Raw genomic sequence first — 13,943 nt, forward strand, 5'->3', positions numbered from 1 at the left:
GCCAAAACTATCATTTGTTAACAAAAAATTTGTGGAGTGGTTGAAAAACGAGTTTTAATGACTCCAACCTAAGTGTATGTAAACTTCCGACTTCAACTGTACGTTGAAGGGGAGTGGAAAATACAAACCACCTTTAGGCAAAATTTTACTGAGTTTTAAATAAATAAGTGCATTCATATCTGACAGACAGCTGAGCGAAAAGAGACATTGCTTTGTGAAAGATAGGGAAGCCTACCATTTATCTCCAAATCCATGATATCTAAGGCTTTGGGTAGCTTATAAAAATGCAGTTTCTAACTGTCAATCTGGATTTAATCTCTTCACACATGTAGGCCTTATAGATGTGTGTTTGGTTTTACTATACTTGAGGGGACCAGAACTCCTCACAAGGACAGTAAAACAAGGAAAATTCAATCAAGTGGGGACATTTTGTCGGTCCCAACAAGGAAAAATACTTTTTTAGTCTTAGTCTTGGGGTTAGGGTTAAGGTTAAGGTCAGAGTTTGGTTTAGGTTTAGGGGTTAGAGAAAATAGGATTTTGAATGGGAATCAATTGTTTGGTCCCCACAAGGATAGTAAAACGTGTGTGTGTGTATATATTGTGCTCGTATAGAACTGCTGCTTGTAGAAACAGTGAGGAACTGCAGTACAATTGTATAAAACTGCTCTAAATCAACCTTCATATGAAAACCACACAAAAGTCTAACCCTAAAGCCCAGACTACTGCACATACAAATGCATGGAATGTTGCTCCATTGCAATGTTGCACAAATGCAAAGGCAGTATTGTCTCATAAAATGTGGTCCACCTTTTTACATCATTGCTCTGTGGCTTGAGTAAAAACCCAGTAGAATCTCCAGGATGCATTAACACATAGGAATATATCTGTGCCTCACCACTTGTTCATCTAAAACATGTGCATTAGTCTATTCGATTTTGCTTGAACACCTATCAATTATCCCTGAAAGAACACCACCACCACCCCCAGCATCACTGTGCCTCTCCTCCATGTACAGTCCCACAACATAAAGTAGTCTCACTGCTGTCCAATCATTTCTCATTCAGTAAAATTAGAGTGAGAGAGAGATGAGGGTTCCATAGGTAAAACCTGCCGGGCAGAGCGACTACCCTGACTGCATGCCAATGTCCTCATGCCTGATGACCTTGTATGTTATCCAGTAGAAGATGTTGAAGAGGAGGAAGGCCATAGGGAAGGCTGCTCGGGACACAGTGTCAATCCTCTTGGCCCTGTCCACAAACCTTTTTCTTATCACCTCTTTCTCTTTAGGAGTTGGTGGTGCTGGGCCGGGGTTTGAGACGGCGTTTTTAACAGCCGACCCATCCTTCAGACACTGAGTCATGCCGTAACCAGAGAAATTGAAGCGGCCATCCCTCATGTCATCATCCTGGTGAAACAAAACAAAGGCAGAACCATGGTGAGTTTGCTTCTGTTCAATGGAGAGAAAGAGTTTCAGACACACTCCCATGTGCACACACACTATGACATTGTGGTGTATGGCCAGTAGCCATGTTCTTGCGTCCTTTTCTTGGCCCGTGACTCAGGTGTTGTACCCTTTACCTGAGGATGCCTCCAGGCGACATCTACAGCTGCTTCATTAACACTGGGGACACAGCTGAATGTCTCCCAGATGCACCCTCCCTACCTCCCTCCCTCTGCTGCAGCAGCAACAACAAGCTAACACACTTAGATAACCTTAGACAACCTGACACACTTCAGTCAACAAGTCTCTGACTGCCCTAAATGTTCATTCAGCCCAGTTTCATCATGTCACACTTCCTTTTGAAAGACACCATTCATATGATCAGCCATGAGGCCCTGGGATTTGGTGTAGCAGTTACTGGCACCGCCTGCCTTTGGTGCATGTATGCTTGTGTAAGCGAGGGATTGCTCGAATCCTGGTCCATGTTGCATTTTCAACACACATTTTCTCAATCTTGCCTGTCTCTCCCCATCTCTTCAATAGCAATTAAAAAATACTGGAGTGGAACTCCCAATCTTTAAAAATGGTTAATGAGTCTGGGCTTTGCAGTGACTGTTCTAACGGCAATCCCACTGGGCACAGACGTCAATTGAATGTCTATTCCACGTTGGTTCAACGTAATTTCATTGAAATGGAGTAGAAACAACGTTGATTTAAGCAGCATGTGTCCAGTGGGATGCTCCTCAAGACTAGACTGTACCTTGTGAGTCCGCCTCTGTCTTCGCCTCAAGCGAAGTAAATCCTTCTGTTGCCTGGAAACAAAGTTAACCCCAGCATATTCCAGTAGGGCAGCGAATACAAACAGGAGACACACGGCCATCCAGATATCTATGGCCTTCACATAGGACACCTGTGACAAGAAACAAACAAACAATAGTTTACTGGGACTGCATAATCCTTGTATGTCCTGGCGTCATGATGCATCGGTCAATTAACATTTCAATGGGATTATTATCTTCCCTCATTGTGCTTTGTCATGTTAATCAGAGTTGATGTAAATTCTAAATCACCATAATTAGAGGGGTGGTATTTGCTAACAAGTGCTTTAAACTTTCAAAGCTGAAATTGATATGAGTGATTTCAGCGATAGCACTGGAAGGAAATAATTGCTGCTTCAATTACCAAGGTAACATAAAGGAAACAGTAGCAGTTAGGCTGAAGCCTTCATCTCCCAGCCGGATGTGAGATGGAGGCTAGAATCTGAAGGATGACCTCTTATTCATCCTACAATGACCTCGTCTGTCTCTCAAAATGACAGGTAATTTGCATGGAGAGAAAACAACTCAACGTTGTTGAGTGCTCTTTAGGCATATTGAGCTTTTGTTGCTGTGAGTTGGGCCTCTCAAAGTCCTATCTTAATATTTATCAGCGTTTCTTTCATGCGGGCCTCTTTGACGTGGCCGAGCCCTCCGTGGTCATGTGTGGTCCAATGTGTACGGAAATTATTGATCTTCAAGAGATGACTCACACTGGAGGCCTCTTGCTACCATAAGTGTGAATAGCAATTTAGTGTTTGACAGTGTACTGTCGCTGTGTATACACTACTGTTTAATTTAGTCATGTTATATCACCACCTAAATCACTATTCTAACAAGTTAAATACATTTCTTCAATATATTGTGATAATGTAACGTTTAAAGGTCTTCTCTGTTTTGCAACTTATTGATTTTAAAAATTAAAGACTTCACAAATGCATTGATATTCGCTTGATATAAATATATTGATTGCTTATCTATTGCCCTAGGCCACTTGAATCAGAACCCAATACTCAAAATTCAGCGAAGCATGGAGACTTCAACCTTAGGCATATTTACATTTCATGAGCAGTATCTGATTATGTACGACTTCGAAAATTAGTAGGAAATGGAATATTGATTGATCTGAACATGGCCCAGTATCCCTCTCTCCTCCATCAGATTGTCCACTCACCCTGCTTGGGTTAACAATATTACCTTAGGAAGGGAGGCTCTGGAGCCGGAGCTCTGGGTTGTCATGGTGAGCACAGTGGTGATGCCCAGCGCTACCCTGGCGGGCGCGGCGTCCATGTTGATCCAGAAGGAGACCCAGGAGAGGATGACAATGAGGAGGCTGGGGATGTACATCTGGATCAGGTAGTAACCCATCTGTCTCTCCAAGTGGAACTTCACCTCAATGCAGGTGAATTTACCTGGAGAACAAAACACACTGACACCTCAGATCAGGGATGGTGTGGTGAGAGGTGTGGTGTGTGTGTGAGAATGTCTGTGAATGTGTGTGTGTACAGTATGTGTGTGTGTGGTTCTCTGACCGGTGTTGTAGCTTTTGGTACAGTATCCCAGCTCCTTCTCATCTCTCATGATAAACTGGGGGAGGGTCAGCCCTGCGGCCACCTGCACCGGATTTTTGTCCTTGCTCTCCCACTCAAAGATCAAGTCATTCATGGTGTAGCCAACTGAGGAATGAATGAATACAGCAAAGATGTTTGAGAGGTTATTGCATTTTTACAAACCATGTTGCATGTGCTTTACCATGTGGGATGTAAGGAGCAGTCACTTACAGCTCTCCAGTTGCATGGTACAGATCTGCATGTCCATGGGAAAGTTCTTCAGATCCATTGGACAAGATAGAATGAGAGTCAACCTTTGAAGAAGAGACATGTAAAGGTAAGGAGTCAACTGTGCAGGCATTCTTTGTGAATGTACAAATAAATTATATAAATTATGTAGATACTGGCTTATTACATTATTGTGTTCTATACCTCACTCAATAGATGCATGTAATGTAAAAGTAAAAATCTTATATGGAACCTAATTTTTACTGTTTCAAGATTTAAATACAAGCTCCCTACAATGTATGCCTACTGTGTACAGTATGTGATAAACATATACTCCTCTCCTGCAGTCAATGCTCTTTCTCCTTCCCCTCTGAGAGCCTCCTCCTCCCACACAGCATGTGGGATTCCCTTCAGCAGGTTCTTATCACACTTTCATTACTGGACAGTTATTGCGTCTGAGATGTATTGTCGTCTGCAGTCTGCTCTCTCTCTCATCTCTTCTCTCATGAATGGAGCGAGTGGCTAACCACCTTTCATCTGTTCTCTCAGAACCCCCTGCCTCCCTCCACACCTGGGCTCCCCCGCCTGAATCAGCTCTCCAAATGGACAAAATTGAGCTGCATTATTCCGTTCCCTTGAGGTTTAAATCTGAGGCTGAGTTGTGTGACTGAAGTGATATTGAAATGAAATGAAATGTTATGTAATGTAAGTGTAGTAGTGATTTTTGTAGGAGGAGGCTATTGTATGAAGGTTACCCATGTCTCATCTACTACGAGTGGGCTGCATCTACTGCAAAGTGATTCCATCTTACTGATCCCATGCAACGCTAGGGATGAAGCAAATGCCCAGTGGAAATTAATAGACTACATGAGCGGCTTTTTTGTCTTCCATACTCCGTCCCTGAACGTATTCTAAACATCTTTGGAGAAAAATTCCCTGTAGCCTTTGGCTACTCAAGTAGTTTGTGTTTCTATGGAGACTCTTAGTGGAGACCATATTGCAGCCAATTCCTCCAGGTAAAGGAATGCTTTATTGAGATGAAACCAGAGAAGGTAGTCTTTGATGTTTCTTACAAAAGTAATTACATGTGTGTTAAGGGCTTGGAAGTAGACTAACGTTGAAGGGAATCTCTGACTGTCTGCTGAAATTTCACTGGATTTGAATTTGTTTGGATGTTTCCAATAGGAAATGTTCTGCGTGACCTTGTTCTACATCTCTCCAGCCTATTTCACTTATTTTCCCAATCAATAGAGTTGAGTCCACCATTCAATGCATGCTCCACATCTGACCTGATACTGTACAGGACGGTACCATCTTTGAAGACCCTCAGGAGCTTGTTGTCTGTGGTGACATCATGGAAATTGGCACCTTTCTCATTGGCGAAGAACAGGTCAGGTTTCCAGATAGAATCCAACATGGACGGATCCAGGTCCAGAGAGGAGTCTGGGTATTTGCTGTACGCCAGCCGAGGGTCTCTCCACTTCTGTCGCAGGAAGATGTTCACTCTGTAATCCTTGAGTAAATAGTGAAATCAGCTTTAGAACGGTTTTATTTCGACATATTAACTACTTTTGTCTGTCCCCATTAAATATACAGTACTCTACTTTTGATGACTAGAATATGTTGTGTCTGGTCACTTACTCATGACTGGTCACTTACTCATGACTGGTCACTTACTCATGACTGGTCAATGACTGGTCACTTACTCATGACTGGTCAATGACTGGTCACTTACTCATGAAAAAAATATTTTGAATGATAGTGTTACTAATACAAAACAACATTATCCTCTTAATATGTTGGCCAAATGCCTGCCTCAGGTTTTTGGTTCCATCGTAGTGACATGCAGCATTACATTTGGCACCTAATATTGCACCAATGATACTAATATTAATATCAATGGTAATAGAATACAGACACTGTGGGACGACCACAACCTTAACTGGAGAAATTGCTCAATTATTTGTTTTACATAGAATTGTAATATGATAAATAATAGCATGAATGAATGGATGCAATACATGGATTTCAATGCATATTTGTATGTTTGTAAATCACAGCGCAATACCATCATCTAAAATCCAAATTACATTTTAAGAGTAGATACAAATTTGTTGAAAAGAGCCATCAAAAAATTGCAGCCATCAGTCTAACTTAGTTACTTGCTCCATATGATCAGTTTCCTCTGTTATTGCTGAAGTGCCATAATAGGAGATAGATGATGTTTGGGTGACCCAGGAAGTAGACGCAGCAAGTACATTGAAGTTTGAAGATGCATTTAGTATTGACTCATGCAGGTTTTAAGAAGCTCGATTGCAGATGAACAGACTGTATCAGATGAGATGCCTTTTCTCTCCCTTTCAGAACAGACCTATTTGGTAGGCAGTAGTGTATTTGCGGTCAACAGTCTATTGGCAGTCCCAGATGTGTATGCTTATGTGTGACAAGTTATTGAACAATTGTGGGCAAATGTTTGAACCCCAGCTCAGCTGGCAAATACTGTCATTGCGATATAACTATTGAATGGGATCTCAATGCGTATTCTAGGTTTGCTATTGTTTACCCCTTGGGCAGTTGGATGTTTTGAGATATTACACCCGATCAATCTGCTTAAATCTCACACCTACAGCTATTGGCTGCAATTAAAGTGAATTATGTGCTTGCATTCACTGTGTAAATGATTAAAACAGAACTAACTTAACACATGCACAAGGGAGTGTCATGGGAATAGCAATCCAATATTGCCTTGATTATAGTGTGCTATACTTGCCCCCTGGAGCTGCCAATAGACTAAGGGGATGGGACAAAGTGAATCATCGCACATGAAGAAGTAAACGTTGAAAACATCCATAAACTAAAAGGAAAATTAGCGCATGAACATCAAATAAATGATTTGGATTGGATGATTTAAATCTTAAACTCCAGAGGAGAAAAATAGCCAGGCTGTAGACAACATGACCAAGCACAACACTCCAACTCACCATTGTAGTTTCTGCTATAGAACCAAAGCTGTTGATAAATATGTTGCAGGTAACATTAACTGGGGGACCTGCAGGTTGGAGGACAGATAGCACATTGACATGTTTGACAGGGAAGAGGTAAAGCAAGAAGACGTTCGGGACACTTACCATGCTGGTCTCTGTGACCGAGCCCAAAGCTGTTGATAAAAATATTGCATGTAATGTTTACAGGGGGACCTGTGAAATGGAGTGAGAATGAGGTGACAAGAAAAGGTCTGTTTTTTTAGCCCTTAATTATCATGTGCCATCTGCACGGGGTGCTTTAGCAAATAGAGGTGAGGGAGGTTGAGGAAGATAGTGGTGCAATATCTGTTGGACGTAACTTGAGTGTAATAAATGTATCTATCACCAAAATATGGGCTGTATGTATTTCTGTCAACATAAGAAAGGCATGTTGTTCTCCTAAGCACGCCATGCGTGGAGTAAAGCCACAGATAGTCGTTGACTAATCTCATCACCAAGTGTTTGTCTTCAAAAGCAGGCCTGGTACAGTAATAAGACCAGGTAAAAAAAAATGGCGGGATCATTATTCAACAAACAGTGGTATCGTTCAGAAATACTGACTTACTTCAAAAGTATGGTGCCGGGTAAGTGGGGCTAATCATTGACTAAATCAATAAGGATGACAACGAATGTTTTACTGGATGGGGTTAAAGGACAGACAAAAACACATGCTGAAAGACAAACCGAGAGACACGTTGACACACACATACACACACACACACACACACACAGGCATTAAACAGTGGCACATGCAAACAGAACAGTTCATTTAGTGTCACAAGCATTATGCTAATATCTTTGAGGACTGGTGGCAGAATACCTGGTAAATACATTAACAGTGGGAAAAAAATAGTAGGAAATAGTAAACCCTGTGTCATCTTAACGCCCTTCACTGACATGAGTTCTCCAAACAGCCTTCACTGACATGAGTTCTCCAAACAGCCTTCACTGACATGAGTTCTCCAAACAGCCTTCACTGACATGAGTTCTCCAAGCAGCCTTCACTGACATGAGTTCTCCAAACAGCCTTCACTGACATGAGTTCTCCAAACAGCCTTCACTGACATGAGTTCTCCAAGCAGCCTTCACTGACATGAGTTCTCCAAGCAGCCTTCACTGACATGAGTTCTCCAAGCAGCCTTCACTGACATGAGTTCTCCAAGCAGCCTTCACTGACATGAGTTCTCCAAGCAGCCTTCACTGACATGAGTTCTCCAAGCAGCCTTCACTGACATGAGTTCTCCAAGCAGCCTCAGACAGCAAAGACCCTTTAAAGCAGCGCCAAATCTTGGTCTCTGTGTTAAGATGTGAGCACAGTGCCCTTCCCCTGTGTATTCATCAATATTCAATGTGACGTGGTGGTATTAATATTTGCCTCTGTTTGTAGTCGGGCAACTACATTTAATGTCAGTAACAACATTTTTACGGAATAACTCTGCACAACAACCTCGGCAAGGAAATGTAGGTCAGGCTCCAGCAGCACTGTGGGGAATAGTTGTGACACAGTATGGTTTGTAAGTGATAAACTAGCATCATCTATGTATATCCCTGTATACTGTACATGGATGTGCAAATGTACTGTAAGTGTGTGTGTGTGCGTGCGTGCGCATGTGTTGGTGTGGTATTACACCTCATTAGACTGGAATTATCTATCTGCCAGAGACTCTGTCCTTCATCAATTTACCAGACAAGGTAAGATCATGTTTTTCACTCCAGACTTTTTTTTCACCTCTACTCCAACATTCTCCCATATCCACATACTGATTAAAATTGTTTCTGCTTTTCAGAACAGACAAGTCTTCCCCTGATCTTAAGTCAATTTCTGAGGTCTTGTCTACACTTGTTTTCCATTCTCCCAGACAGAGTGGATAGATCTGGGCCAATGTTTCTGTGTTGAGGCTGAGTCTTGCTGACCAATCTCAGACTGGGTTTCCTGTGCTATTCTCCTCACAGTGGCCTTCTCTTCAGCATTGTTCCACCACTAGTCTCCCAGCCCTCCTGTCCCAGCCTGCCTGCCTCCCTGTCTGGGGTGTGCCCCTGCCTGCCGTTGATGTTTATTGTCATGAATCTTGCACTGGAGGAAGAACTGAGCAATTTCCACTATCTGAGCCAGCTGCAAAGTCAAAATTGGCTATATTGTAAAAATAATGAAAACAAAAATGTAAGGTTAGGCATTAGGCTTAGCAGTGTGGTTAAGGTTAGGTTTAAATTAATTGTATGACTTTGTGGCTGTGCTAGCTAGTGACCACTCTGCAGAGCTGCCTCCAGGGCAAGATTCATGACAATAAATGCCAACCTGCTCCCTGAGCCCCACCAATGAGTTCCCTTCCCTCTCCTTACTCAGCTCCATCACAGTGACAGATGCTGTGTCTCTCCCCCTCACCACAACACAACAATAGAGGAACTCAACAGCCCACAGTCTAGCCAGAGGGAACCAATCCCTCATCTGTGGCTGTCACTGTTGCACCACCGTTGGTTTGGGGCCCACATCTATAACTTTAAGCTCATTATTGTTTTTCTAGTGTTGAATACTGATGGTAAATATAGCTGTTGCACACTATAAATGACAATTGAGGAAATAGCTATAGTTATTGGGTGTTGTGATGGTGGGCTGAGATACAAAACTATATCTAGCCTACTGCTTGGTTCTGGTGTGAGCCCTTCATGTTCGATAGCTCAATCCCATAAGTCCTACAGGGATGAGGATGTCACTGTCTACAAGTGTGATTGATAGCCATTCTTCTTTAAATATTTAAGGGGTGGGTTTCATCAATATAAAAAATACATAATGAATGTTCATAATGGGCCTTATTTACAATTGATGGGTTTTTAAGTTGAGAATGTATACATTCTTCAAAATATGCCCTATTGACTGTTGAGGGTGTGTTCAGTTGAGAATGTTTACACCTACATCATTATATGTAAGGGATGTCAATACTAGAAAATTCAATATAGCCATATAGGTGGATACACTGATAATTCCAGATGCATTTTATGCAGATGTTTTGTAATCCTCACTAAACAAGTCATAGGAAAGCCAAATAAAAACCAACCTTTGAAGTTCGGTCTTATTCGTGCATCATAACCCGATGTTCTACCCATCAATGAGTCCAGAAAGTCTGAGGGAGACAAGTTAGTAGTAGATCCTGATCTGGACTCATGCTCCTTGGCATCCACCACCCTGTGAGAAACAAATGAAAAACACCTACTTAGTCCAAAGTGTGGTGAAAACATTTCTATTTAAACACAACCAAAGATGATCCTGGCCTGATTAGGTATTGAGAGAAACACAAATGCGATTCAAATTCTATGATTATGGAGAATTACAATAGTGTGGAACACATTGGCAGACAAGGTGTGCAATAAGCCTCTTGTCACTGTAATGGAGAATTGGCATCGTGACTCTCCTCATTGTATACCTATTGGCTATGCACATTCTGAAATAAGTCACTCCGGCATAGGCTACTATAATTTCACAACGTTTTGACAACGCCCACAGAGTTAGAGGCAGTGATTAGCTTGGCTACACATCCTAAGCTATATTTTCAGTACAATGACTGAACATTAAAGCTGTATGATTTTTACCTTCCATTTAGTAACATTGGAACTTTGAGGTCCATGAGGAAATAATGTGTTCATTTTAGGTAGGTTCATATTACATTTCCTAAACTTAGTTTTAATGGCAACGCACTTTGCCTTTTCAAACGATTAACATTACAGTTGAATAGACTACATATACATACATCCAAGAAAGTATCTAATTCGATTTGGAATAGTTTTATTTGTTTATGTTAAATAGCCAATAACGTAGCCATTCACCTACCTGCTGTTGTTGGTCTCCATTAAACATGCAAATAAAGCAGTCAAGACTTTGATAAAGGGGCGATTCATTCCTCTTGATTTTTTATTTCTTCACTTCTTTATTTCTTCCATATGTGAATGCCGGTCAAACACACAATCCAAGCAGCAGTATCGCTTTATTTCTGACCAAAGCGCAGTTGGGTGTTCTCGTGGCACACAGAGAATACGCAGGTGGCATTCCAGTTCGTAGGATCATAGTTTAGTTTGATGAAACACTGGTTCCCAGAATCATAAATTCTGAGTCATTGCCGCCAAAAAAGAACCTGTAAAAAAAACGTCGTGAGGTGCCACAACTCGTCAATGAGGCGTTCTCACTTTCATTCAAAAACTCACTGAAAACAGATGTATGTTCTCAAAAACATATAGCGGTGTTGAAGCATAATCTTTCCTTGCGTTGAAGACTGTCCACTGCTGGAATGGAGACAAGTGGACGCCTCTTCAGATTCAGCACTTGGATAGCTCCCGTTACCTTTGCGCGCAAGCGCACCATTCAGAACTGGAGGGCGCGAGTTGATTTTCAATATGTCATATAAATGAGGAATACAACATTTAAAAAAAATTAGTTCAAATTAGCGTTGTTAATGATCCAAATTCCTGTGTTTCGAGTAAAATTCCCCTGAAAGCTGTCCATAAAAAGGTATGGATATGGAAGTGCTCAGGTCAGGAGGGACTGCACACAGATGTTGTGTGCCAGAACATCTTGTTGTCAGACAATAGTTTTCTAGAATGTTTCATCACCTGACACTGGCTGGCTGGCTGCCTGCAACCTGGTCTCAGAGCACATCATATTATTCTGTAAGTAAATCTGAGACACTCCATTTAGTTTGATATATTATGTTTCATGTGGTATGTATTAATATGTGGATGTCCATCACCCATTTCGTATGATATCATATGAATTACAATTCGTATTATAAGGTAAGAATTTGCAAAAAGTACTATATGTTACGAATTGTAGCTAGCTGGCTAACGTTAGTAAGCAGTTGCTTATCTACAGATAGTTTGTTGATAGTATAACCATCTGTAGATCACCTATACGGGACTATCTGAATAAAGTGTGACCCAAATGATTCATGTTTTCCAATGGAGACACACACACGGAAATTAACCACCTAGAAAAGAGAGATTAACAGCATCCTCTGTGAGCAGTAACAGGTATACTAACAACATTTAGGTTGGTGCTGCAAAACCAACACCAACCAGAGTCTAAATGGATTGCACTATAAACCAGGCAATGTAAAATCCTCAATTCCACAGCAGCAAGCAACAGTGGCCAATCTCACTTGTATCTGGGCAGTTTTATGAAAGAAAGGCTTGTCCTGCATTGTGCCTTATTTTAATGGGCATTGGAAGTCCTGGGTGAGTGAAAGAGACAGCTCTAGTCGGGGGATTAAGGTGTTTTATTATTGTTAAACCCACAGATTGATACATCTCTCTTTCCTTTTGGTGACGTGCAGAATGGGATTTAAATTCCTTAATTATCTGACGGTTATCTGATCCACCTGCCCAAAGGTCCTTACTGATGGGATCTAATGACCATTTGGAGTGGGGACTGGAGGTTGGAACATGGTCAAGACAATTGTAGCTGTCTTTGGACTCGGAGTGACTACGGATGGGGTCAGTGTGTCTTGATCCTCTATATATTGTCTCATTACTTATTCATCATACATCCTGTCTGGGTTTATTTAATGAGATATGGGAAGAGTTTCTGGTTGATCGGTGAAACCTTCTCTAAGATAACGTTTGCCAAGATGAGGGTTTCTCTTTAGGGATGTTAAGAGATTTCTCTGGGATCTGAGACAAGATATGTTTTGGTGTGTGTGTTGTGTACAAAAGCCTTCCTATTCACGGAAAACAGGAGGGGAACTATTGCAGCTCATTACAATAGGCCAAGGCTACTTTAATAAAGATTGGGAAACACCCACGGCTGCATGTTTTGGGTTTTGCTCTAGCACTACATAGCTGATTCAAATGACCAACTCATCAGCATGCTTTGATTGTTTGAATCAGCTGTGTAGTGCCAAGGCAAAAAACTAAACTGGCACCCAGGGGGGCCCCCAGGACCAACTTTGGGAAACCCTGACCTAGATGATTCAATATTGGTCTGATGACTCAAAACATACTACATTTTTTCCTCTACATTTTCTCATTTAAAACATAACTTTTTTAATGACTGTGACTGGAAGGTTCATGTATTGTATACTCTGTAGTGCAAATAAAACTGATTCATCCATTGAAAGTCTCTTAACCTTTCATTGCCGTTGGGGAGTAGAACATGTCAATTCGCAGGTGCTCTAATGAAAAAGAAAGGACACACCTCAAACCAGAGCAATTTATACATCCTGTACCATGAGATCCAATGTGACACTTGCAATTTGGTTCATAGAATTAAACAGGGGAGGAGAGAAAGAGGAGGAAGATGGAGTGGATTATTTCCTCCTGGGCCTCAGACAGTCTCTCGCAGCAGAACAGCACAGCAGAGGAGCTTGAAGCTGAGCCAGTCAGTAACAGAGTGCCAGACTGAGGAGTAATATAACCCCCAAGCATGTCACAGCATTCAGCCATGTGTTGTACCAAGAAGTAATCTCACACAGGCTTGACATGAATGAGAGAGAGAGAGAGAGACGTTTTCACACTGTTGTTGTTATTGTTGTTGTGTCTCTCTGTGTGCTCTCCAGCCTTCCCAAGTCCAATGAACATCATTCATGCCTTTCGACCATGATGATAAGGCACTTGCAGCCTCCTAAATGGCTTACACAGTTTGAATTCAGGACAGGTCCATGCTCTTATATAAATACTTAAGAAATGAGCAACGCTAAATATCTAAATCGGATTTTATATGTCAGTCTCACTCGTGTGTGCGTGTGTGTGTGTGTGTGTGTGTGTGTGTGTGTGTGTGTGTGTGTGTGTGTGTGTGTGTGTGTGTGTGTGTGTGTGTGTGTGTGTGTGTGAGTGTGAGTGAGAGTGAGTGCATCTCTCTGTCAGTCAGTCAGTTATCCCCTTATCCCCTGGCTCCCTCTGGGTG

General features: G+C 41.7%; 1 protein-coding gene across 1 annotated transcript; it reads right to left on the reverse strand.

Annotated features, from left to right (window-relative positions):
• Positions 1-284: 284 nt before the first annotated feature.
• LOC139380186 (glycine receptor subunit alpha-2-like) lies at positions 285-10,978 on the reverse strand. Its single transcript, XM_071122640.1, has 9 exons — positions 10,881-10,978; positions 10,111-10,238; positions 7,016-7,083; positions 5,324-5,547; positions 4,038-4,120; positions 3,789-3,932; positions 3,454-3,668; positions 2,202-2,351; positions 285-1,405 (listed from the first exon to the last, which is right to left on the reverse strand). The coding sequence occupies exons 1-9, from the start codon at positions 10,946-10,948 to the stop codon at positions 1,124-1,126; spliced, it is 1,362 nt and encodes a 453-aa protein (XP_070978741.1). The 5' UTR covers positions 10,949-10,978; the 3' UTR covers positions 285-1,123.
• Between the last annotated feature and the right edge of the window lie 2,965 nt (positions 10,979-13,943).

Source organism: Oncorhynchus clarkii, chromosome 22 (genome assembly GCF_045791955.1).
Source record: "Oncorhynchus clarkii lewisi isolate Uvic-CL-2024 chromosome 22, UVic_Ocla_1.0, whole genome shotgun sequence".
Classification (NCBI taxonomy): Eukaryota; Metazoa; Chordata; class Actinopteri; order Salmoniformes; family Salmonidae; genus Oncorhynchus; species Oncorhynchus clarkii.